The 27,399-nt window shown below is 37.3% G+C and overlaps 1 protein-coding gene across 1 annotated transcript in view; it reads left to right on the forward strand.

Moving 5' to 3' along the window:
- LOC105920890 (pituitary adenylate cyclase-activating polypeptide type I receptor) overlaps positions 1-22,331 on the forward strand; it is a 33,757-nt gene extending 11,426 nt beyond the window's left edge. Inside the window, exons 3-13 of the mRNA XM_036138348.1 lie at positions 4,578-4,685; positions 8,173-8,273; positions 8,427-8,524; positions 8,811-8,943; positions 11,265-11,418; positions 15,257-15,317; positions 15,409-15,478; positions 16,599-16,693; positions 18,748-18,877; positions 20,837-20,878; positions 20,964-22,331. Coding sequence (XP_035994241.1) covers positions 4,578-4,685; positions 8,173-8,273; positions 8,427-8,524; positions 8,811-8,943; positions 11,265-11,418; positions 15,257-15,317; positions 15,409-15,478; positions 16,599-16,693; positions 18,748-18,877; positions 20,837-20,878; positions 20,964-21,110 — 1,139 coding nt within the window. The 3' untranslated portion in view covers positions 21,111-22,331. The remainder of the gene's footprint in view (positions 1-4,577; positions 4,686-8,172; positions 8,274-8,426; positions 8,525-8,810; positions 8,944-11,264; positions 11,419-15,256; positions 15,318-15,408; positions 15,479-16,598; positions 16,694-18,747; positions 18,878-20,836; positions 20,879-20,963) is intronic.
- Positions 22,332-27,399: the final 5,068 nt, after the last annotated feature.

Consider the following 27,399-nt stretch of genomic DNA (forward strand, 5'->3'; position numbering starts at 1 on the left):
CAGTACAACTTGCCATGCTGTTATGATACATGTTAAAGTCAAGAGGCTCTATTTTGGGTCTTTTTACCACCGTATAAATGAATGTGCAAATCATCAGCACATTACTGTCCCCAAGTAAAATTTGCTACGATTCGTCTTATACACACATAGATGCATAAAAACGATCACCGTATGCAATAATCTGCATGCTTAGGCCGTGAATAGAGCAGCAACATTTGATAGTGTTGCCACCCGCTGTGTGAAAATCCTCACATTTCTGAAAGACACTTTTGAGCAAACAGCCCATGCCATGAAAGCCAGTCTGGAAGTGCAGCGCTCCTGAGCCACAGCTTCAGGAACATCGGTCTGAGTCAGGCTAAAAGCAACCGAGAAGATGCTGAGGTAAATAATTGAGGGTTTTTGTGAATAATCAGAGACTAGCTTCAATATCATGTGCCAGTGTTACATTGAAAGTAAAACAACCTATCATGAAGGAAATCCTTAGTATTTATGGGATAGGGCAACATGGGGAAGGAAATAAGGAGCAGGAAGTTTGTTTTTTAAATTAAAACACACCGCCAACCAAAAGGCAGGCTGCTAAGAACAGACCCTAATGCAATCCAGCAATTAGCAACAAAAACTATCATTATAAAACTTGTCAATCTCTTTCTTCTATTTCTTTGTTTCACCTCTTCTCCTTTTTTTCTTCTTCTCATTTTCTCTCCTCTTCTACTTTTTCAAAGTAGTGTCCACAAAACATGAATTATTCCCTACATAAATCATATTAAAACTATTTACATATATAAATCAAGCAGAGCACTATGGCGAAAGCGATAATGCTCCACTTGTGAGAATAAAATCTGTTGGGCTCTTTTTGGCATTAAGACAACAATTCTTATTGCTACACTGCCAGACAGGACACTGTAAAAAAAAAAAAAAACCCAAAAACTATCATTATATTTTTCTTTACCAACAAATCAATTATTTAGATGTTATTGACCTTTCTAGAAGTCATTGTTCTTTCTAAGATACTTTAAGATTTTTATAGAATCACCCACACAACTGGTTAATATCTTCAGTGTCTGCTACACCACGTCGTTTTAAGACATCCTGTAGTCATGAGGCTCTATTTTGGGTCTTTTCACCACTGTGTTCATGACTGAATGTGCAAATTATCAACATATTACCAGTCCCAAGTAAAACTAGCATTGGTTTGTCTTATACTCACACAGATGTATAAAACTGATCACCTTTTTACGCTGTTACAGCTCACATAAAACCATGTGATACACATATTTGGCTTATTTTTTTCATAAGCAACTCAAAGTAGCGCAAACATGGGATATCAAAGGAAGACTCGGCATGACTTTTGAATATTTTTTTTACAAATAAAATTGGAAAATCGCGGTTTACGTTTGTGTCCCTACCCCCAGAATCAATACTTTGCAGAAGTGCCTTTCCTTGCAATTGTGGCTGAGAGGTATCCCTCTGTTGGGTTTGCACGTTCAGAGGCTGAAATATTGTTTGCATAATACCTCAAGCTCAGTCAGATTGGATGAAGCTTGTCTGTGAAATTCAGTTTTTCAGTTTAGCCACACATTCTGAATCGTATTTAGGTCTGGAGTTTGACTAGGCCACTCTAGCGCATGGATTTATTTTGATCTGAACCATTTCACTGCAGATCTGGTTGTATATTTAGTGTCTGTGTCATACTGGAACATTAACCTGCGACCTGCTCCCTACCCCTGCTGAACAAAAGCATACCCACTGCATGATGCCACCACCACTGCGACTGACTGTGGCTATGATGTGTTTGTGGGTAAAATGCAATGTTAATGCTCCTCCATGTATAACAATTTGTGTGTAAGCCAAAAAGATTATTTTTCAACCAGAGCCCCTCCCTTTATATATTTGCTGTGTTCTGTACATGGGCTCACGGCAAATTGCAAACAGGAGTTCCTTTGGCTTTAGTCCAACAATGTCTTTCTTGCCACTTTCCTTTTATATGTCAGATTATTAGAGAGCGTGACTAACAGTTGTCCTGCCAACAGATTCTTCCACCTGAGCTACAGAGCTCTACAGCTCCTCCTAAGTTAATATATAGCCACTTTTGCCCCACTGGTTTGAGTGAATTGGTAGCAGTTTTCATTTGTGCCATATCATCTCAATTTTTATCTGAACGGTGCTCTGTTAGACGTTCAAAACTTTGGAGAGTGTTTGACAACCCAACACTGCTTTAAACCTGTCCATAACTTAATCCTGACTTGTCTGCAGTTGCTGTGGGTCTCCATGATGCTGTTTGTTCACTGATGTTCTCTGACGAACCTCTGAGACTTTCACAGAACACCTGGATAGGTTAAATTACAGACAGGCGCACACTTTTCTAATAAGATTTCTTCAGAAGGAATTTTGTTAGACTGGGTTTTATTTGAGGGTTTCAGAGTAAAGGTTGTAACATGAGATCATGTGAAAATGCTCAAAGGGTATGAAGAGTGTGAATACATTTTGCAAGGCGCTGAATACCTAAATGAAAACAAACAAAAATAACCAAACCATCAATGGAACCAAAGTCATGAAAAGTAGGATTGGAAACAATGGAGATCTGTGGAGGTTGCTTGGAAACAAGAAAAGAACAGCCCTGTTGTCTAAGTCTTCTATTTTCTATTGTTTAAATCCAACAAACACAACAATTTGACTCCTTTTCTTTAAAAAGACTAATTTTCCTGCATTGTCAAGTTCTACGCTTGCCAGATTCGATTCCTTTCCCCCCTGCCTTTGTCTAAAACCAGCACACATGAAACCAGACATTTTGCACGAGAAGGATATATCATGCGATCTCCCTATTTGGATAGGCACGGCAATAATCTGCACGTTTAGGCCATCAATAGAGCAGCAATATTTGATAGTGTTGCCACCTGCTGTGTAAAAATCCTCACATTTCTTTGTGAAACCTCTGAGCAAACAGCCCGTGTCAGGAAAGCCAATCTGGAAGTGCAGCGGTCCTGATCCAAAGCTTCAGAAGCATCAGTCTGAATCAGGCTAAAAGCAGCCGAGAAGATGCTGAGGTGAATAATCCAGGGCTTTTGCGAACAACACACAATCTAGCTTCAATATAATTTTCCCAGTGTTACACGCAACATGATGGAAATGCTTAATATTTCTGAGATAAGGTAACGTAGGAAACAATTGATGATGGATTAGATACAGAGGCATTATAGAAATGAAATAAGGAGCTGAGAGAAAATACGTTTTTATCCAGATATGGTGCAGTTTGTAAATCACCAGCGTGTCTGAATCAGAAGCAGCAGCAATGCTCGTTTAAATAACCTGCAGGATTTAGCAATCTGTTCATAGGGCTATATAAATGCATTTTATTTGGGTATTTATTAACTGAGCTGCTATTTTTGCAAATTTAATTTTTTCTTTATTCAATATTTTATGGTGTAATAACATTTGTTTCAGGAAGAAAAAAAAATATTTTGTAATTAACAACGATTGGTGGGAAAGCCTTTTTTTTTTAAAAAAAAACCCATATTAATTCAAACTTAACTAAACTGAAAAATTTGTAATGGACGGCCAAAACCTGTGCCAATAGTCAAGATTACGAGTAGGAAAAGACTTCTCTTGAGGTGCAAGCAGATGATATCTGCCTCAGTCGCCTAAACAAAGAAAAACATTCCTGTTTTGATTAATTGGCAAAAAGGGGAGCACAGTTTTTAATCTTTAGCTGATTTACCTATCTTTTGTTTAAAATGTACACGTTTTTCCTGAAGAAGTCAGAAGTCTATATACTTTTACATCAACTTGGCATGGATGGACATGGATGGGCATTTTCAGTTGATATAAGATGAGGATCTTCTATAGGCTTAACGTTCATCTGAATTATCTTTTCCCAAACCTGTTTCAATATGTTATCGGACCATTGTCCTGCTGTAATAACAGCGTAGACCCAGCTGGTTGTTGAAAAAGGACAATAATGGCAAAAATGCATCAAACTTATTTGGAATGGATAAAGTAGACTAAAGTTAAGCTTCTGGAATGGTCCCCACCTCAATCGTACTGAAAATCTACATAATGTGCTTAAAAGCTATAGGTCCATGGCAGGTCCATGTCATTTCTCTTACAAGAACGATGTCTAGTGTGTGGTTCCTCCACAACTTGCAAACAGATATACATGTTTACAAGTGAATGTGTAAGTATATAATTTAGCCCTTATTTATAGCTTTCACCCTAAGAACAGCAGCGCACCAACAGCCGGTCGCTCAAGTGCGAGCCACCAGAATTCACAAAGACTCCTGAATAGGCGTCGAAACGTTTCCAGAAAGAACTGAACGAAAGTCCAGTTGCCTCCAATTTAAGCCTGTTTGCTGTTCACCCTAAGAATTAGAAGCAATAGAAAATAAACTTGCGTGCCCACCATGTTCGTTTTTAAAATTCACAGGGTTGTGACCTCAGACCACCCGGAACAGGAACGGTATAAATGCCCTATTAAAAAAAGTTTGAAGTAACAACAGATTAATTGTTAATGTAGGGTGACAGGCAACGACTGACTGATTGTGACTGACTGACCCTTCTGCTTATGTCCTTATGCTTTGCAGGATGTAAAACAGAGTGGGACGAGATTGGGTGTTGGTTGAGGGCAGACGCCGGGCAAGTTGTCAACTTATCCTGCTCTGAGGTCTTCCAGCATTTCTCCAGCAATCAAGGTCGGTTTGCACAGCTCATCAAATGCTCAACCTCGTTAAAATAGAAATAAATGAATCCCTTGTACTCAACATCTAATCAGCGTGGTTGTTAAGAGGTGGAGTATCGTGTTTGAATCCTGTTCTTGTGTCTCTTTGCTGATAAGGTTAATTATCTATAACATAATCAAAATGCTAATGCAAAGGGAAGACAGTGATGGAGGAGCCCAGGATGAATTATTCATGTATGTATTTTGGCATGGACATGGATTGCCCTGGGATGTTTCTGGCAAGAAGAGTTAAAAATCTTGTCTTTCTGCCTTCATATTGTGACAAACCTGTGCCTTTTTTAGTGCTTCCAACGGAAAATGTAGGTTACTTCCTGCTATAATTATAAGAGAAAAGTGCTGTTAATCTGTGAGCATTCAATTTACAGTGTAAACTTTGCTGGACATTATCAAAAATATGGAGATCTCTATATACTAAAATGTTGCCCTATTCCCAGCGGTATTGTCAAAATGGGACATTCCTAGATGGAGTAATTAATAATACCCTGCTCTCCTTTAGCATCAGTGGAGCAGTGGCTCACACTAAAAATGCAGATCACCCAAATAGAGAGAAATGTTGTTTGAAGTATTTGGACTCCTGCTGGTCCCGATTGCATGGAGAGAATGAAGAAAACAATTCCCCCTGCCAAAGTTTTCTCTTCTCTTTATTTTTGTTTAAACTGATGCACAGGCTACCCAACCAACGCCTGCACTCACTGTGTGCAAGCACACACATGTTGATAACCAGTCCCAAAGCCTTTGGGGGACAGGATCCAGCTGACGACCTTCCCCTGATGACTTCGGTTTCCCAAATGGATGCTAAGCTGGAGTCAGTGGACTTGAACAGACATGAAAGCATTAAATGGTTTCTGACTTACGTCACCTAATGGAGAAAAATGGGCCAAAAGCAAAGAGGACACTAGTGCAAAGACGTCAAGCTGACTGTGTGCAGAGGAATGACAACTTTGTGATCCAATTTACCGCAGTTACGGCATACAAATGTGGTTATTGTATCAAATAAACAAAAGTTATCACAGTAATAATGTAGCCTGTGGCATCAGCAAATGTGTGCAATGAGTTGTGCAAGCAGTACACTGATAAAAGGGCCAATAAATAGCTTTTCATTTCAGCTGTTTCTCTATTTTAATCCATACTAATATGTGAAATCAAAGGTTTGTTGAGAAAATACTGACTCCGCTTGTCAGAACTCTGATGTCAAGTTTTTCTCTTATTAAAAAAAGGTGAATAGAATCTGTAATTTTTGAACTGAAGTGGTTGGGTAGTGAGCAATATGGATGTAGCGTCACAAATGTGATAAAATCTGACTTTATATGCACATCTGCAATGCTCTTTGGGCTTCCCACCAAAATGACTTCTTACTAAAAATATAATGAACTTCCATTAGGTTTCATTTTTAATTGTAGGTTTCTTGCTTCCTAGAAAATGTTTTTGAACCTCTAAGCTGTTTTGCAAGATACCGTGATGGTGAGATTCAGATCCAAAATGAATGTCCAATTTGGAGGATGAGGAACTATTTTCTACATGTCACCCCATATTAATACCATCTATTTCTATCACTTTCTTACATATATCACTTTCTTACATGGAGCACCAAAGTACTCAAAATGAAATAAATGAATAAACCATTATGAAATAATGATCTACTTGAATAAATAAGATGTAAGTATTATAAGGTATAAGTGACAGTGAAATTATGAAATAACTGAATGCTTATACAATTATCAGCTCATTATTATGAAATATTTTTCATTCTTTTTTAAAAGAAAAAAGAATGAAACCTCTTAGTGTATAGCACCACTGCTTGGTATAGTGGCTTCTAGCCTTTGAGTTGTATCATAGCCTAGCTCAGGAGGAAAACTGGTATCGGTTCAGAGCATCAGGTTGCTTTTACAAGTACGAGCATGAGTACTTGACACTGGTATTGGTATCGGGACACCACTAATTATTTCATAATGTTTTATTTACTTTGGTGTTCCATAGTGTCAAGGCAGAACATCACAACGGGGAAGAACAGAGATTTAACTGACTTTGATCCCCTGATCCCACCATCTCAGTTGTTGTGCTCTTGGGCAAGACACTTCACCCAAGTTGCCTCGTTGTGTGGTCAGAGTTACCGGTGGCGCCGATATATGACAGTCTGCCCCAGGGCAGCTGTGGCTACTAACATAGCTCACCACCGTCAGGGTGTGAATGAGCATGCTGGTCTGCGTTTATCAGAGACTGCTAGTCACCTGGGATTTTCACGCACAGCCATTTCTCAGGTTGACAGAAAATAGCCTGAAACAGAGAAAATATCCAGTGAGTGGCATTTGTGTGTCTGAAAAAAGAAAAAGAAAAACAACAACTCTGGTGATGGCAGATGTGAGAAGAGAATGGTCAGACTGCTTTAGATGATTACAAATAACCATCTGTTACAGCCATGACGTGCAAAACAACCTCTCTGAGTTGAGCATTGAAGGAGAGGACCACAACAGGGACCATTGCTGTCAGATAAAAACAGGGAGTCGAGCTCATAGTGCAGAGAGACTCACCAAAGCTGGACAGTAACAGAAAAGTAACATCTATAGATGGTCAAGAGATCTTAATCCAAAAGAGCAGTTTTTGCATGTAGTCAATTGGAGATTTGCATCAAGGGTTTGCAGCTACCAAATCCACAGCACTTGTGTGATTCAGTTACACCAATATGTATCAAAATGTCTGAGGAACGCTTTCCAACACCTTCCAGTAAAAAGAATTCAGGAAGTTCTGGAGACAAACAGGGGTAGAACCTAGTTGTGTGATTAGGTTATATTGGAATGAGTTAGTTTGATCACAATTTATTTTGGACTACAATGGATTTATATAGTTGGAAATGAATTCAACACACGTGCCTTGTAAAGTCCCTATTTCTTAGATAGTTGTCACTATCTGAACAACGTGAAATGAACTGCAATTGAGCTTTTACAAAGTCACGTTTCATGAACCTCTTGGTGTTTTTTACGCTATTCTTCTGACTTTTTTTATTTTTTTGCCGGCAGAAGCGAGAACCTAACCAGGGTGAATTTCATGAGACATGCATACACTTGATGAAAGTCAATGACACGAGAGCAAATCGTGCTCCAGAGAAATTATTTTGTTTAAATATGCTAAAATATCAGCAAGGGTTGTTGCTGGAAATCACAAATGACCTTTAACAGTCTTCATACGATTAACAACCTCATACTGAGAAACCAGAGCAGGCAGCAGCTTTATAAGTCTGTTACTGCACCTACATTAATGGCCATTTGCCGAAGTGAAGCATAAAAACTGTCCAAATACTTTGTATAATAAAGAAAATGACTCTCGGAAATACTGATACATGAAAAAAGTCGCTGAATTTTTGTACAAATTTGAACAATGATTCAGGTGCTTCCCCACCCCCCCATACCTTTTCTTCACATTCTTGCTTTCTGCTCTGTTGTCAGGGTATGTTTACAGGAATTGCACCGCAGATGGCTGGTCTGAGATGTATCCAACTTATGAAGACGCCTGTCATTTCAGTGATGACAGCGAGCCTGAGTCTGAGGTACACACACATTTTGTTGCAATCGTGCTTTCTCAATGCTCAGGCTACTTTTATAGACTTATTTCAAAGGGAAGCTACATATCTGTTAAAAATGTGTTGAATTTCTGGCCTTAACCTTTCAATTTTAACTTTTATTTTTATGTCTGCTTCCAGACTAGTTACCTCCGTGCGTTCCGGCAGGTCTACACTGTAGGGTATGCCACCTCCCTCATCTCCCTCCTTACCGCCATAGTGGTGTTTGCAGGCTTCAGGTGAGGACAAAGCAGCATAGACTAAAAAAACATGAACACATATGGTGCAACACAGGGGAAAAATGTTGGGATCCACATTTACTTTACATACAGAATAATATCTGAGACATGCATGTTTAGAATAAGAGCATTTTTTTTACATTAATAACAAAATAATCATATGTTGTGGTTTTGAAAAGTCACACTAGGGAATGTGCCATCAACCTCTCAGTATATTAAAAAGTTTTAATTTGCAGAAACAGTCCAAGAACCTGCTTGGTGTGTGACCCTGTGTTGTGTTATACAGGAAATTTCGCTGCACCAGAAACTACATCCACATCAACTTGTTTTCCTCCTTCGTCCTGAGAGCCAGTGCTGTGTTCATTAAGGATGCGGTGTTGTTTGCGGATGAAACTCTGGACCACTGCTCTATGTCTACGGTAAACCCGTTAATTAGTCTTAGACTTAGACTTAGACAACTTTATTTGTCATTTTATATGCACAGAGTGCATACAGAACGAAATTTTGTTGCATACAGCTTGTAAATTGCAGTAAAAATTAAATTGCAGTATAAGGTGCAGCAGTGATTTAAAAGTAAACAATTTAAATGCAGACAATGCAGGAGAAGTCACAGGGTACAGGTGAGTATTTTTTAAAAAAACATTTGTATGTGCAAAATTTGATTGTGCAAAGGGCATTTGCACAATCAACCATTTTTGAGTCAACCATTTTTCCACAGTAACTTGTATCGTAAGGACGAGGTAACGAGAAAAAGGAACAAAGGTGGGAATAAATGGAAAACTTAATGACTGAATGAAGATTTTTACCCACCATCTACTATAATTAGTTCAAGTCAAAAAATAGTTTTAGGCATAAGTTGTTTTCTAATCCATATTTACAGGTATTTACTGATGAGAAAGACAAACAGAGAATAAACACTCTAACCGCACTGATCATAATAAAAAGGGTTTGGACTAGAATATATAAAAACATTTCACCTTTTAACATTTTACTGACCCTTAAGTGTGTATCATACTTTTCAAGAAGCCCTCGTAAAAGTTATTTCAGCCTCATCTGATAACTAGTGACATTTCAAAGTAATGAAGACAAGAGGATAGGAGAACAAATAGGGATACAGTTTCATCCCCGAGCACTTTAATGTTCACATCTCACCTGTAACGCAAAAGATGTCAGCCTCTCCTTCGTCCGTGGGTCACACGTTATGAGCAAGCTCCAGCACATCACCTACTCTCGAGTCTGGGAAGTACATGTACTGGCACAAAGCCCTTTGAGTCAACCCAGAGGTAGGGCCAGTCACAGTCTATATCTTTGGGCATAGGGTTTTGACTCTTCAGGCTGCAGTTGGTCTGATGTGCCAATCAGCAAATAATCACGATACAAAACCAGAAAGTCTCTGTTTTGAGGATGGCAGGAATGTTAATCCAACAGGACTGACAGAGAAACGCGTTGCAGAGGAGGGTCTGACTGTTAAATACACCTCATCAAATAGGAGATCTGTTTGTCCACAAAGAACCAGGAAAGGGTAACAGACAATCAATTCAAGCTTTAAATTTGTCATAACAATAACATTTACAAGAGGAGAATAAAAAATCATTATCAAATAGATAATTTTAGAGCAAGCCAAAGCTTTAATTTACTTGTTAAATTAAAAGTTTTGCTTACCCTAACATAAAGGTTTCACATTCCAAGGGTATAACCCCAAATAGATTCTGGTTAACAATGGTTTTGACAAGGGAACAGCAATTCTTAGGTAAGAGTGCTTTCCTTTATTTTAAAATAATTTTGAGATGGTTAGAGAGCGGGATATATAATGCCCATAATATTTTTTTAATACTACAACAGTTTTATGTTCTTTTTGAGTTTTAACTCTCTGTAAAATCATGGCCATACACAAAACCATGTCTCCAATTTAATTCGAAAGCACACTGTTGAAGTCCTCAATGCTGTAAGTTACATATTGAACAGTCAAAACAGTGAAGAACAGCATGCAGAACAGTATTTTTTAAATCCAACAGTCAGTAAATAATGGATTACAAATATGGATCAACACAATAATGTTGATTCTAGGTGATTCTGTCCTACACACAGATGTGTGTTCCTTTTCTACCCTTGCTGTTGCTTATTTTCACATCTGATTGAAAACCATTGATAACGTCAGTCAAACTGTGTTAATTCCAAGTCTCAAGCTGTATCCTCAAATAAAATACATCAATTTAATGCTTTAATACTAGAGCTAAAAAATAAATTTGGCGATGTTTTAGCTAAATTAATTGAAAAATTATGTAATGTTTGATGTTGGCATTCATCTTTATTATGTTATGATACAAATAACCTTTAGGTCCTTTAAATCATGTTTACTGCAGCATTTGTTCTTCTAAATACATTATCTATAAAATAATCTCTAAAATTGCAGCAAAGATTAATTTTTCTGTAATATTTATATTTATGTCACTAAAGGTTAGTCTTACAGCATTAATTACATGTCTTGCAATGTGTTTGCAAGCCATTAAAATAAATGTCAATGGAAAAAAATTAAAAAAGAAATTCAAACTGATGTACATCTGAGAAACTTGAGGCTAAAGAGGATAGAGTGATAATATTGGTCATTATTAGTGGAGAACATGTTTTTTTTAGGGTTTAACAGCCTGAAAACAGCAATGGTGGTTCTGGATGGAGCTGAGTTCCTCTTTAGTTCTTAGAGATGGATGCTTTTAACTCTGTGTCTATTTTTATCCTCCAGGCTACGTGTAAGTCAGCCGTGGCTTTTTTCCAGTTCAGCATCCTGGCCAATTACTTTTGGTTGCTGGTGGAGGGCATGTATCTGCAGACCCTGTTGGCCCTCACTTTCGTTTCTCAGAGGAAATACTTCTGGTGGTACATTCTCATCGGATGGGGTGAGTAAGAAAGGTAGAATTCATCTATGGATGGCAAACTCATCACAGACTCGTAATTGCACGCACAGCAGGGCACTGCGGCGTTAAACTTGATATCGTCTTCCCATAAATTTCTAGCACACAGGGTCACACTGTGTAATTCCTGCTTCTGATGGGTTAATTGTGAATTGCTGCGAAAGCCAAAAGGTATAAACTAATGTTTTATTCTGACTGGAAATAACGTCAATAATTTAGAGCTTGCTTTTACAAAAACACACTGTAAAATAAACTATGATTTGATAAATATTGAATTCATAATTATTTATACAGAAAACTATCATTGTAGAGAAGAAGCTTCTGGTAGGAAGCTCTGCATCTTCCAAAAAAAAAAAAAAAAAAAAAGAATAACGTAATAGCTCGATAATAACAGCTTAAATAAGAAAAAAAAAAGTTTTTGTATACAATTTACTAAAACTATTTGCTTGTTGAATTTTTTTTAACATTTTCAGTAGCCAATGGAAAAGCCATTATTGGCATTACAACAATGAAATGCTTTTCATAATTATTGACAAGCTTTTTGTGCTTCTTCACTGGTATTTTGACGATTAACTCTTTGAGATGAGCTTCAGGTCTTTGAAGCTGGAAGACCTGGAAGGTTGAAAAAACATATATATCTTTTACAACATTATGATAATTATTTTTTGAAAATGTACAATTATTGAAAAAAAAAAAAACAGGCTATCTGAACTAATCTTTTTTTTAGTCTTTCATTTTTCCTTGTATTTAGAAACAAACAATTCTTTATGGTGAGATTTAAGAACCGTTTCTGTGTGTAAAAAGAACCATATGTGGCTACTTAGCAGCATGTTACATAAATATTTGTAATTTTTGAACTAAATACGATTAAATGCAGCCTGGACACATTAAAAATACCAAATAGCCCCTTAGCTTTGGGCCCATGTAAAGCTTGAAATTGTATGCTAGCTTTAGCATTAATGGTGGCTAATAGTTAGCCCATTAATATACTTTATTTTGGTTAAAAATTTTTTTTTTGAGTTACATTTGAGTAAAAACATACTTTAATCTCTCAGTATGATTTAAGAAGAATGTTCAGAAAGTTTAAGGTTTCATTCATCTAACTCGAGTTAGTACACAGTTCTGTCTCATTCAGACTAGTAGCCTACTGTAATTTATTTCAGTCAACAATCAGTCTCCGCAAAGCCTGCTGGCAGGATGTTCTCACAGCGGCCGTGATTGCCGTCACAATTGGACTTCTTGTTTCAGTTCCTTCTTCTTTTTCCCTCAGCCTTTTTCATGGATCACTTAAGAGATTTCCTATTGTATCATGTCATCCCAACAAAACAACACTCCACTGTCTTAGTATTCCACTCTCGCAATCTTGTGTTTATACCATGTCTTCTATTGAGCTATTTTAAGCCAGTGTTCTCAAACTTTCAAGTCCCATTTGTCTCATTTGTTCTGCTACCAATATGTTACAGCATTATTCAGCCACACCGAGCGGAGCGGACGGCTACCGGCTGATCACTATAGGGTTGATGGTGAGAAAAGGCAGACGGCTTGTTATTTCTTTCCTTTTACTGGAGAGCTCTTGAAAGTTGGACGCTATGGAAATTGCAGCAGGCAAAAAGGCTTACAGGTCACGCTGGGCGTTTTGTTTTGTAATGTAATAAGTAATAAGCCGGGGTAAGGTCCAGCTTGTGCTGCGTACAATCACTGCTTTTGGGAATTCAACCGGAATCCGTGGTTAGATGCGATGAAGAGCAGCAGCAGGATGGATCAGACCCTTGGGGATGAAGGCGCAGACTTTGTGTCAGTCTAATTAAAGAATAGCTGGGTTTCCTGCATTCAGGGTGACACAATGACTCTAACTCAGGAGGTTTTGTAAGCAGCTTTAGTGAAATTGGTTGAAAAGCTCCACCGTGCCATGGCATTTCACAAACAAGCCGGTGTCTGCAAGACACGAAGATTAGAGTTCAGGAGACCTACTCACCTGCTGTGACGGGAGATAAAGAAGAAACGCGTTGTGCCCCCGTCCATCAAGCTGTGTTGAGGATTAAATGAATTTCCTTCAACCCTGTCGGTAAAGGCTTTGGACGAAAAAATAAAAATCATTCAGAGCGCTCCCTCCTATTAATTTTATCGACTCCCCCAGGGCATCCCTCTGAACTATAATCAGATCAAAAGTTTCAAAGGTACATTAGTTTTGAAAAATACCTGCTGAGATGATGTAAGATGTACAAGTGTATTTTATGATCATGGATAACAATGAGTGAAAATGGACGAAGCCTAAAACTTGAAGGTTTTACTGAAAATGAATGATGAAAACATTGTACAGCACCTTGTGTTTTTTCGGTACCACTTTACGATAAGTCCCCCCTTATAGATTGCTAATAAATAGTTTATAGATATGTTATTGATATGTTAGAGGGACGACACAGACAGGCAACGTCAGGCAACGTCAGGCAATCAGGCAACGTTGCATGTTTCAAGCTCCTGTCATTAACCAGCTAAGAGCCGCATTAGATACCTGATGTCAAGGGCGCACCCCGTAGCACGACTTCGGCCGTGCAGGACTCCGCTTGCAGCCTGAGCCAAGCGCTCTCTGTGTTTTCTCACTTTGAAACAGAACAAACGTCAGATAATGTAATGGCTTTTGAGGACTTGGTTCGAGCCATTTTCTCTGTGTCGTCATTTGTAGAATTTACTACCTAGCTTCGTTTACATCGCTCTGCAACCAGCCAGCATTGATGACCACCTGCAGGCGAGGTAAACGGCTCCATGAAATGCGAGTGACGCATTAATCGCGCGACTCAACGAATTGCTGAGGAAATTCATTGCCAACGTTTTTAATTGTTGATTTTTTTTATCAATTTTATTGATTTGTTGTTGCAGCCCTACTCTTTTGCAGCCTCTTACTGTTTTTTTTAGTGTTTACCTGTATTTAACTCCATCCATCTACCCATTAACTAACCCCTTTCCCTGTTTCCTGTGAAAAAAAAACACAACATCCCCACAACATGATGCTACTATCATCTGGTTTCATGGTGGTTATGGTACATTCAAGGAAAATTGCAATGTTCATTTTCCTCCATAAATAGCATGGTGCTGTTTCTTCACTAATATTCTGTGACAGGCCCCTGAGGGTTCCCAGAACAGCTGGATTTAGACCGGTATCTGATTACAGTCCAACAGAGTCTATTTTCTAATTAGCCAATGTCCAAAGAGTATCAGAGTGAATAGGGTTGATTACTGACTTCTCAAATGCATATCACACTTTTGTTTTTGTAAAAAACATTGAAAACCATGAATCATTTACCTTCTACCTAACAATGTGTTACTTTGTATTGCTCAGTCTCATGTAATCCCAATATAATGCATTAAAGTTTATGGCTGACAATGTGTAGAAAAGTTCTAAGGGTGTAAAATACTTTTGTGAAGCTCTGCGTCTGAACACTGGTTAGATGGGACTGCATTCAGCTGCTTTTCAATGCTATTTAATTCTGTTCTATTTAAAACAGTTTATACAATATAGAAAGGACATGTTTTTAAAGAATATTTAAAAACAAAAATTATCTGCTTCAAAGTTTTTTTTCAAGCTGCAAAAGAAATGTTTGTGTGCGTGTGTGTTAACTCCCTGTTTTCTTTTCTATTTATGTTTCACACGATTTTATGACTGCGTTGGATGCCTATTAAGGCAGTAAAATGCAAGTAGGACAGAGATAAATGTGATATGCAGAGAAATCATAATGTCCTTTACGCCTACAAATAACTATTTAGGTCTATCACCATGTCAGTATTTCATTTAACATGCATAGTTGATGTGCTCTTCTATTTATAGGACTACCATCAATGGTCCTCATACTTTGGGTTCTGACCAGGTTTTTCTATGACGACAGAGGGTATCATCAGTTTTGTCCTTTTTCTTTGTGTTAGATATGTTAAAGCAGCTCACTTTATGCTCAGCTGAATTCAGTTTGTCTTTCACTGCAGCTGCTGGGATGACAATGACAATGTTGGCATTTGGTGGATCATCAAAGGACCAATTACAGCCTCGCTGCTGGTGAGTGACAGGCTGTGAAACTGTTGCAACGTGATGAACAGATTTTTATAGTTTTACTGTTAGATTTGCTTCACTCATTTAGGTCATACTTTATGCCAATTCAGGGCTTCCATTTTTGAATTAGTATTTGTTGAACAATCCTAACTTAAAAGAATAGTTTAGATTTTTTTTTTAAAGAGAGATTCTGTGAAGTTTCTATTAGTAAATCATATCGGGGGCCTCAACACAGTTCTCTGGCTGAGAAGCAATCAGAATCCACTACAATTGATCATGACTGCGTCTAAAATCAAGCAATCTGACTTCACTTGCAGCGCTTACCACATATAGAAATTGGCTATAAATATGTACATTTTCATTGGAATTTTGCAAACGCATACTCAAATAAACTCCAATAATGTTGCTATTTTAATCAAATTTGCTAAAATGGGACTCTGCAACGGCACTTTCTGCAATCGTGTTGTGATATGAGAACTTTCTACTGCAGATTAGGGAAGTATCAACAATAACCAGTCCATGAAACATAGCCCATCAATTTCATTAATTTATTTCATTTGTATTACAAAAAAACTAAATATTGATGCTTTTCATTCAAAACTGCAATTTGAAAGTTGATAAGTTGTGCTACATTGTGGCAAACTGTGTGCTTGTACAGTCAGTGTTAATAATTAGGGTCCATATATTTACGTGTAAAACAAATTGTATATGTTATACATATATAAATAAAAATATTTTGTATGTTATATATAACATTAAAATACGTATATAGTAGAATCTTATCACTGAAGTGGCAACACTGCTGCAGGAGGAGAAGCCTTTCAGTGTCAAGCTACATAATTTACATAAAAAGCCCTGGTGTTGGACCCCACAGTGGAAACACAACACAACCAGGGTAACATAGAAGGTTCAAGGAAATCATCATCAATCATCAATTAAACATTGCTGCAATACTTTTAAATGTCACTTTTTCTTCTTTTTTTCATGTATCATTTTATAATATTTTTTCATATATATTTTACATTGAAGCAAAATTGTTGGGTGTATTAAAAGCTTCCTAATAAACGGATGTTTTAGGTTTCGTTTTAACCATTATTTATGTTCATGCCTTTTGCATTTCTCACAGGTCAATATAGTCATCTTCCTAAACGTTATCCGGATTCTGGTCCAAAAGCTTAAATCATCAGCCACGGCTGGAAACAGTGACACTAGCCATTTCATGTAAGTCTCAACATACCGGCACGACAGACTAAGCTTGAACACAGAATGCAGTAATGCAACATAAATTCATTTTCTCAGGAACAGGATTATCGAGATTGGAGGGGTTGGCACAGCTCTGATCTTTTAAGAATCTATCAGAATCAACAAATCCAACCAAAGCAACATGGTTGAGAATTTAACATTAAACGTTATTTCTATAGAAATTGCAGAGAAGATATCAGGCTAGAAAGAATGTTGTTTTTTATTCTGTGAAATATTAAAACACCCTTTACGCTTGCTTAAAAATGTATTATGTAAATAATAAGACGAGGAGGGGACAAGATAAATATGCTTTCATGAAAATGAACGGCCTCTTTCCTGCAGTTTAATCTGGAAATTGCTGTTTACAGCATATAACCCACAAAATCCTGCTTCACCTGGAACACTATTTTCCCTGTATTCGCAGTTTGGCTAGTGCAGATTTGTGCTGAGCTGAATTCATCTCGAAAGAGAGCAAATATAAATAGCATCTAGACACTAGAAATAGACGCCTCTTTCATGGCTGTGCGGCAGAATTGTTTCACAGATTTCAATGAATGTTTCACTTGTTCAAAGGCTCCAGTTCTGCCTTGCAAATTTTTGTCTCATTCAGGTAGATCAGAGACACGAGGACAAAAAGACCCAAAACCCAGGTGTGACTAAAGAAAAACACAACCCTATTGTAAACAGGAAAGGTCCAGATGGGTTTTTCATTTTTAATCCTGAAGCAGTCACGTTTAACACCTCAGTTTTTCTATTGTTTTGTGCGACTGGTGAGATGGCCAACATCAAAGTGCATTTTCATGCTCTAGAGAGCAACAAAGAGACTCTTAATCTGATCTATTGATTTCAGACTAAAAAACATGAGCAGACACATGTGTTAGAGCTTATTTTAGCTGCTGATTATTGACTTTTCATTAAATGAAACCTCTCACTGCTCTGTCTCACTGACTTAAAGCAAAAGTTTGTTCTAGCGCTGTAAAAGAAGCAGATTCAAGCCACATTATTTGCAGGAAGCTGTTTTGAAATAAAAAGTGTATACATACAGTCATATTCAATAAATTAGAATATGTATTTTTAAGAGGCTTGTTTATCAGATTAAAAGTATCTTTTGGAAAAAAACAACAACATGTAAGCCAGTACTAAACCCACTTTTCGTTAAGCCCCCACTTCAGCATGAGGAATGTACGTTTGTTAATTGGTTTATTTTTATTTAATTATAATTAACATAAATGCTTTATAAGGACTTTCAAATTTATTGTATATATCTATGTATCTATATCTATAGATACATAGATATATATAATGTTATTTAAATTTGAAAGCTTTTTTAAGCCTTTTGTTAGTTATGATTATAATATACAGAGCCCGACAGTGATATGCACCAAGCTTAGTTCTTAGTCATTATAGTGACCCCCATTTCTTTTTCTTAGTTTAGATTTAAAGGTTGATATAATGAAAAAAGTAATAGCCAGTAAAAACTTAAATTATTCCTTTTATTTTACTGTGCATTAAATTTCACTGTTTAAGTCTGATATGTAACAGAGAGTTCTGATTACTCTCTGTTACATATGTTAAAGTTTAAACAGATGGCAACCGTGGCTCAATGGGAAGATTAGTTGTCCTGCAATCTGAAAGTAGTGGCTTTGATTCCACCTGCCAAATGTCAATGTTCTTTGGAGCAAGGCACCTATCCTCAAATTGACTATTGATCTTTGTTTCGGTGTACAAGTGTAAGCACATCTGTGTCTGCGATCGGGGTAATGTGGCTACTATGCAAAGTGCTCTCTCTCTCTTTTGCTCTCTCTCTGTATATATATATATATATATATATATATATATATATATATATATATATATATATATATATATATATATATATATATATATATATATATATATATATATATATATATATAATATATAATATATAGATATAAAAATGTATATATACAAAATATATACATTTTATATATACAAAATATATGTCCATTTAAATTTTTTGTGCTTACGTCAAATATTTGTTTTTGCATCAGGAGGCTGGCTAAATCCACCCTGTTCCTCATTCCTCTGTTTGGGATGCACTACACGGTATTTGCCTTCCTGCCGGAGAACACCGGAGTGGCTGCTAGACTGTACATTGAGCTGGGCCTGGGATCCTTTCAGGTATACAACTTTTTTTTTTATATATAAATACGGTCAAACAAAGCTAAAAGAAAAAAAATACCCATAGCTTAAGAAGCAACCTGAAAATAGTGAGTCCGGCAGATCAACTCCCAGGTACAAATGTCACTACTTTCTCCAAAATATTAAACACAGCAGTATTTTTCCTGTTGTGAAAAGGGACAAAACAAAACAAGCAAGCAAACAACAAAAACCCAACTCCTTTAGTTTATGGAGATATGTACAGCACAGCTCAGGGTACATTAACATTACCATAAGGTCAAATGCAAATATTCCCTCATAAAATATATAACGTAAAAGGTACTCTAACTTAGGAAAAAGTTAGGACATTCCCATGACACTTTCACTTCCATGCTTCACAGCTGCTGTGTCCTGCAGTTGTTGTTGTTTTTCTTTTCCTGAAATGCTGTTTTAGATTTATGCCAAACATGTGCTTTCTTCCACTATCCAAGTAATTCAATTCAAGACCATCCGTCCAAAGACTTTTATTCCAGAAATCTTGGTCTCTGTCTACATTCTCTCTGACAAACATAACTTTGGTCTTAATGTTTTTTTCTTGGAGAACAAGGGTTTCCTCCTTGAACACCTGTCATTAAAAGTGTGCTTTTATTGACAGGTGTCTTTCTGGTTGTACAGGCATGCACCTTCATTCTTCTCCTGACTGATACATTTGTACCATCAATGTGATTCTTCTGCTCATGCTTTACTCCTCTCCAAACTAAGGCTTTGCAAAAGGATGCAAACGGGTAAAATCTAACAGCAAAGCTGAATTACATTTCATCTTAATCAGATTAATTATAATTGATAACAGATGTGAGTCTGAAATTAGAACAAAAAGGGCTTCAAGGAAAAAGGGTTTAAGAGTGTGCACACTTGTGCAACTATTGTTCCCCTCAGAAAATATTTTTTCGGATGAATTAATTGTTTTAGTTTTCACAATTTTCAGCATAAAACAAAGATGTAACTAAAGTAAAACATTCTATGAAAAACTAAGAACAGCTCAATAAATCATGTATGAAATAAGGAAAATATAGACATTTTAAGAGGGTGCACATTAATTGTTTACCGTAAATGTATGAACAACTTGGCTAAAAAATTGTCCAGCTTGACCAGACGGTTTCTTAAATATATGTATGTGAGTTTACCAAATTGGACCAGATGATAAACTTGTCAATTTTTGCAAATAAGAACCTATAGTGCGTATTTGTTCATAATTGAAGCTGGTGAGAGGATCATAAGTGGACACGTCCTGTCTGCTCCCACTTGTGCTTGGATCACCAAGGGGACATGCTAATGCAACATTCAAACAAAGGATAATTCAAGCCAATTGCAACTTAGCGTTTTGATTAGATGTAGTTCAAAACGCTTGGCACGCCTCAACTCTACTGAAAATACCAAATAGAGAAACGAGCTGAAAAACAAGCTTTTTTCATCGCATCTAAAAAGGGATATTTAACCTGAAATATCACAAATAGTTTGGAACAGATACTCAGTCTTACAAAAAGCCTCTGGAAACTCATTCCAAGTATACTCACAGGCAAATCCAATCACTGGGGAATTTATGTTGTTGTTTACCTTGTTTACATGTTTAAAGGCCTAGCAGCTAAATTCACAGGCAGACAGGTTTGTTTGTATGAAAAATGGGGTTGGATCTTATTCTAGATAAACGAAAATTGCCGCCAAGAGCTTTTTACATACCTAGTGTAGAAATCCCTCAAGCACAAATATTTAATAAGAGTGATTGTGCTGCAAGCTGAGTTTTCAACAGCAGATTGCTACCAAATTAAGTTATTTTGTGTACTTTCTTTTTTTTTTTTTGCTGGTATTGTAATGTAGAGCGTATTTATGTGCTAGTTACGCAATAAAACATTGGCTTTTATGTGTGGATAAATTAAAAGACTTATATTGACTGATTTTAAAGTGACTTCTGTTGTGTTGCAGGGGTTTGTTGTGGCACTTCTCTACTGCTTCATGAATGGAGAGGTGGGCAATTGGTGGCTTTGTGACAGAAATGTTTCAAGGTGCACAGCGAGATGCTTCACACTCCACCTTATGTGCTTGGCTGCAGGTCCAGACAGAGCTCCGGAAATGGCTTTGGAGGTGTTACAATCCAAATCATCTCAATCCAGCCAAGAGAAGCATCACTCAGATCACAATTCGAACCCACGGAGGCTTGGGTTTGCCTCCGTCTAGTGCCAACGTCTCTGCTGTATGATTCTTGCTTTTTTTTTTTTTGAAGGAGAAAACAATTCCTGAATGTGAAGAAACAATAAAAGCGTGGAATTCCTCTGCTGAACATGGTGACGGCATTAATTAAACTACTGTTCTGTGAGAACCAAGAGAGCACAAGGAAAATAGGTGCAGGAACTGCGTGACATGTCTGAATGCTTCATATTAGTTTCAGCAGAGGCTGGTCCAACACTCAGTCTAGATCACAGGGTGCCCCATCACATCGATAGTGCCTAACTTCTCCAGAAATGATGGTGCCATCGCAAAAACAGGAAACACCAATGGCGACAGAGCTGGCCCTGAGTTAAGGAGGAGTTCAGATGCTTGTGTTTACAGTTTAGACCTCATAGGTGATACATTTTGAGATGTGAACTGGGGTAAATACTGAAATGTATGGTTGCAAAATATATGGAAATACTGTATATGTTATATATTTAACTCTGCTTGACAGTTTTTTTTCATTGAAGGCTGAAATAAAACACTCACATAGTGCACATGTAAGGATAGCTCACATTAGTAGACCTTGTTTTGAAAACTGCTTTGGAAGGAATTTAAAGTTTTCTGACTGAACTTTTTATGTTGCTTCTAGGTATGTAAAATATGCTGCTTCATTGAAATGCACTGCGATCTGTAGTTCAAGTGAAGGTTCTCTCACAAAGCTATGTCAATTTGAAAGTGCACAACATGGAAAAGCATCGTGTTGTTTAATAATCTGAACGATTACCAACTGCTTCATGGACATGCATCTTGATGATGAAATACTTCAAGTTACGTGTTTTCGTCAGTATCACAAACCATTTCAGCTTTTAGCTACATTTGTTCTTCAGTGAGGTGTATGTTAGGAACACAGCTACAGGTTTCCATACAATTTGGGAACAATAGTTACATAGAATTGGGTCGTGGAGACTGAAAAGGACAGAATTTAATTCGGAGTACCAATCGTACATCCCAGTGTGACGTGCAACACAACAGCGTCTTCTGCCAGGACTGCCAAGGACGACCACCAAGATGATAGGTTGATGATGGGTCCAGTTGGACCAACTAGCTCAAATAAAAGGACACCAAAACAATTACAATGTCAATGTATGTTGAGCGTCAGGATGAGTTGTAGGAAACACAGCGTCTGATTCAAGTCACAAAATTAGGTCTTACAAATCTGTTTATGCATTTTGTAGAATGCTTAATGTATCTAACAGTTGATCTTAGGGCTGGGCAACGATTAAAATATTTAATCGCGATTAATCGCCCTGATTAATCGCCCTGATTAATCGCGATTAATCGCATTGTATTTACAAACTCCAAGAATGAATTCAAAAGTAGTGTAAAGAGCACTTTTATTTTAATGTTCTGCTGCCATATGAACAAAAGTGTTGTAACATTTGTAGCACTTATCAGTAACACATATTTAGTGTAAAGCTCAACTTAAACATGTAAAACAAAAAATAGCAATAATAATAAATTAAAGCTTATTGCCACTGACAGGGAATTCTCTTTATGGGGAAAAAATCTACCAAAAACAGGCAATTTCTGAGGTAACAGCAGGGAGCAGCATTACCATTTTATGTTCAATACCAAAGTTTAACTTGGCAGTGGTTACAACTAACTTGTTTCTGTCATATTCGATGCTGGAAGAACTTTAAACTGAAATGCTTGCTAACTCGATATGCTTGCGTTGCTTGCGTTTATTTGACGTTGACACGCGTTTTTTTTGTTGTTGCTTTCTCGCGTGCATATAGTGAATGGCAGGGAAAAACAGGCAAAAATACATGGATACTTTGAAACGAGAAGCGACTTCACCGACGGCGTCTAAGCAGACCCCCCCCCCGCTCCGCTCCGCACAAAACTTGTTCCGGCTGCCAACTCACCGCCTCGCCTAAGAAAATTCCTGCGGGAAACACCGCCTTCCGCATGTCGGCTTTGTTTTTTTCTGGCCAGCACCTTTCTTACTCTGAATCCGAGGTTTGGCTGACAGCGAGGTTATTGGCGCATTATCGCCACCTACTGTTCTGATTCAAACCCCTACACCGCAGCAACAAACCTTCACAAAAGAAAAGCATGTGAGCAACATGCGTTAATGCGCGTTAAAGAAAATATCGCCGTTAATAGTCTAATGAGTTAACGCGAAATTAACGCGTTAACTTGCCCAGCCCTAGTTAATCCATATGTCATCGATGTGCCGGCTGCGCTGGCTTGTCTTGTAATTGGGGCGAGAAGAACAGAAAATGGCATTTACGAATGTGAACAGGTGTGGATATGAATTAAATTCCTACTCATACCCGTTTAAGTTCTGAAGATAATCGTTGTCCTTGTTGATGTTTGCATCACTTTCTACGCCCATGTGATAGTCCACCGTGGATCCTCACAGCAGTATCCAGCCCAGACATATCCACTTATTACCTTGTGTGGTTACTGGGGGGTGAGGGGTATTAAGTTTACAGCTTTTGGAGCAGAGCTGCGAGAAGTTGGTATGTAGTGAGCTGCATTTATGACGTAACTGGTCAGCAGTTTCATTCTTCTTGTTACAATTATCACACAACAGCAGACATGTCCTCTCAAACGACGGACATGTGTGGACATGCCTCTCTGTTGCACTGTTTGTCTTTAATCAGAAGAAGTTTAATCTGTGGCTTCAGATGCATATTAAAGATTAATTTCTCCTGCAGTATTTGATTATTTTCCATCAGTTGTCATCAAACAAGCAACCAAGATGAATGTGGCTGAAGAATTTAGCGTGTGACGTTTCTGAGTCTGAAAAGAGTTCAGTCTTTGGAAAGTACAACAACATACCACATATTTATTTTGCAGTTAGTTAACACGAGTAGACGTGGATGTTGGACATCAGTAACACTTATACGTGACTCAATATTACAGGTTAAACACAAGTTGGATGAAAGTTTATACATCGTTTTTTCCAACATCTAAGTTCATAGTATTCTTTTGAATGTTTGTCATTACGTTTACATGCATACAGATTCCATTCTCTCCAATTTTTCAGTCATTCACATACACTCTTAAAACCGGACCATAAACAACTTTACAAAAACACTGTCACAAACATTGTACATTTTAGTCAAGTAGTCCACCGGTATGGCAAAAAATATACACTATTCATGATAGAGAAAAGACATCATTTGTACACCAGAGCAAATTGACAGCAGGGAACATCTAAGAGCAGCTGAGAAGCAATAACTCTACATTCAAAAATTCATTGACAATCAGTAAAACTTACACACACTTGATTTGACCAAACTGGCTCCATAAGCCACAAGAGTTGAAGAAATGGCATGTTAACACAGAGGTGCATCACAGAATACAGTTCAAACAGGAGTTTTTGCAATCACAGTCATTTATATATTGTTAGTGAGAATCCGGTGGTAGTCTGTTACTTAAGCTGCAAGTGGCAGAAAAGTGAAATCAGTGTTAAGCTACCAGCTACATTAAAACAAATGGCTTACTTGGTAAGAGACTAGTTTTTTAAAGGAGATGACTGGCTGATATGCCGATTTGTAGCCTTAACACTCAGGCTTTTGAAAATACTTTATGTTATACAAAAGTCAAGTTCTTTGTTTGAGTCAGAATGGGTAGCATTTATGTTGACTCTAACTGTACTGATATAAATCAAGCTATTCATGACATTCTAAGTGAAAATTTAATAAAAACTGTAAAGGGTCCCCAAATTGCTTCATATGCAATCATATCTACAATGTAATGACAAGTATAACTAAAGCTATGCTACCTATGTTCTAGTCTAGCTATGGCTACAGTAAACTAGACTAGGCTTGTTTAGCTAGTAGGCCTATAGCTAAAAGCTGCTCCTATAGTCTATCAAGTATAACTCCTGTAGCAATTGCTATGCTATTAGACATTGACATTCTAGCTAGTTTAGCTTTAGTAGCTAGGATGTGGTTAAAGCTTTTAGCTATAGTAGTTTTACTAGTAATACCAGCTAGACTAGAGATTTCTGATTCTTGTTTATGCATTTGAATGTTGAGACTGATGGGTTGCACAAACCATGAGTCGTCACTACCTCCCTCCCTTCACCCTCTTGCCCCTGTGCTAGTCAGCTGGTGTGGGGCTGACTGCCTCATTTTGTGAGTTAGGGGTGTAACAGAATGGTGCTGATCTCAACTTCCCTCTCAATGTCGTTTTGTTTTCACAAAACACATGAAGATGGAGGCTTTTAAAGTTTAATGGGGAGATGATTGTGTTCCACATGTGTTTCTTTTTGGATAAATCAACACTGAGTTTTCCAACCATTATCTAACCTACTCGTGTCTACCTATTTAAAGGTGCATAGCCACGTTATTTGACTATTTTTTATTTATATGTCAGTAGCTCACTCTGGTTGCATACACGTTTTTATGAAAGATTATCATGTCCTGCAGGCATATTAGTTGTTTTGTTTATGCTCAATTTGTTCGTAAATAAAGCCTTTTGTGTTTCTTTATAATAACAACGGAGGTACGTACTGCACATGCACAGCAGGGGATAAAACAAGGAAGCAGCTAGCAGCTGTTAGCATCTTCCAGCAAAACAATGAAGAATGATCCAAGAGCTAATGACAAAAATGCAAAAAAATAAAAACTGATTTCAAAAGGGAAAAGCCTGGAATGTCGCTGGGAATACAGAATGAACGTTGGTGTTCACTGAAGTGGACGCTAAACCTGCTGATTGCTCAGACGTGACCACAGAGTTGATTGACGTGAGTAAATTTTCTGATATGAGGCTCTTAAAGTTGCTGTACAACGTTGTATTTAATTAATACTGGTTGGTCGTTGATCATGCTGAGCTGCCGCTTTACTGCGAGGCATTGCAAAGGGTCAGGCTTGGTCTGGCATCATTTAATACTGTTTTATTATTTAAGCAAACTGGCATTATGATAGTTCTGCGATACTGCCAGTAGATGGCGCCATGTCTGTTTATATCTGCTCATCGCGCCTATTGTGGGGCTATATTTAGCCTCAAAAAGGACCATCAAAACACTAACAGGATAGACGTTTGATGTATATAACTTTAGTTTATCATGATCAAACAATTTTTGGTCTTTTTTAAAATGTGTAACGTGGCTATGTACCTTTAACAATTAAAACTAAGTTAGTAAGCTCATTTAACTCAGTACAGAAAATTAATACATTCGTTTACCTTTTTCAAGGTAGCTGCCAACTAATTCTAATGGAATGTCGTTACAGTAAGTTCTGTTAAAGACAAAATGTCCCCTAATTGTTGTCTATTGATTTAGAGACTGAGATATCTTGTACCTGTGGCTCAAGTATATTTTGAGGCAATCTAAATGCAAAATGAATGTGGATGATTTTAAGCAAAGTTAGGATTAGCCTTTGTAGTGCTCATTTTTAATGTAGTTCTAATGGATGTACATGTTTAATTAGCACAGATTAAGTTCACATGGCTTGTCTGGCAATTAATCAAACAGGAAATTAGGGATAATATAATTGAAGATACAAATATGGTAATTATCCTAAGATTCCCTCTTTCTGCTCATATTTGTCCTGTAAATTCACAATACAGAGCCTAATATTTAAACAAATAAAAGGCTTCCTCCTTTGCTCTCTCTCGCTTTTCTATTACAAAGTTCTGCTTCCATCTAGTGGTACACAAATGCACAGCACAGATATGGTCATGTGAGGACTTTTCAGCTCTTCTTTTTTTTTTTTTTTTTTACAGACAGTAACAGCATTAAAACATGGTCGTTTCTTTCTGAGAGTCAGACTCAGAATGCTGGTGACAGAAACATATAAGCAGCAGAGTGGCTTTTAATCACACCCTCATACACAACTGTTGCAGTGGTCAAATTCGTCCTCTTTATATACTTTGATCTCCATACAGAATCTTGCCCTCAATAAAACCATCATTCAAAAGCAGATGCAATTCTGCCTTCATGCTTTTCTTGAAGCCATTTTAGACCCAATTTGTCACGATGTAGTCAGAAGTAATATACTAGGGAACACTATCTTTATGGCACTTTGACCAAGTCTGCAGCAGTTAGTGTATCAAAATCGGACATCTACGTTTCAGACAAAAGAAATCGTATCCTATACAAGTCGTTATGTTACATTGCACATGATCATTGGAAAATAAATATACATCCATATCTGTTCAACAGTACCATAAATCATAATTTAAAGATACGACAATCTTACAATACACTTGTATGAGCAAACTAATAAACATCGAAATTAAAATTATGATAGAAAACTCCTCCTATATACATCCTTTCACATTTTAATGGAACACTGTTCTCATGTTTTTTTTAGCTG

This window comes from Fundulus heteroclitus, chromosome 6 (assembly GCF_011125445.2).
Source record: "Fundulus heteroclitus isolate FHET01 chromosome 6, MU-UCD_Fhet_4.1, whole genome shotgun sequence".
NCBI classification, from domain to species: Eukaryota; Metazoa; Chordata; class Actinopteri; order Cyprinodontiformes; family Fundulidae; genus Fundulus; species Fundulus heteroclitus.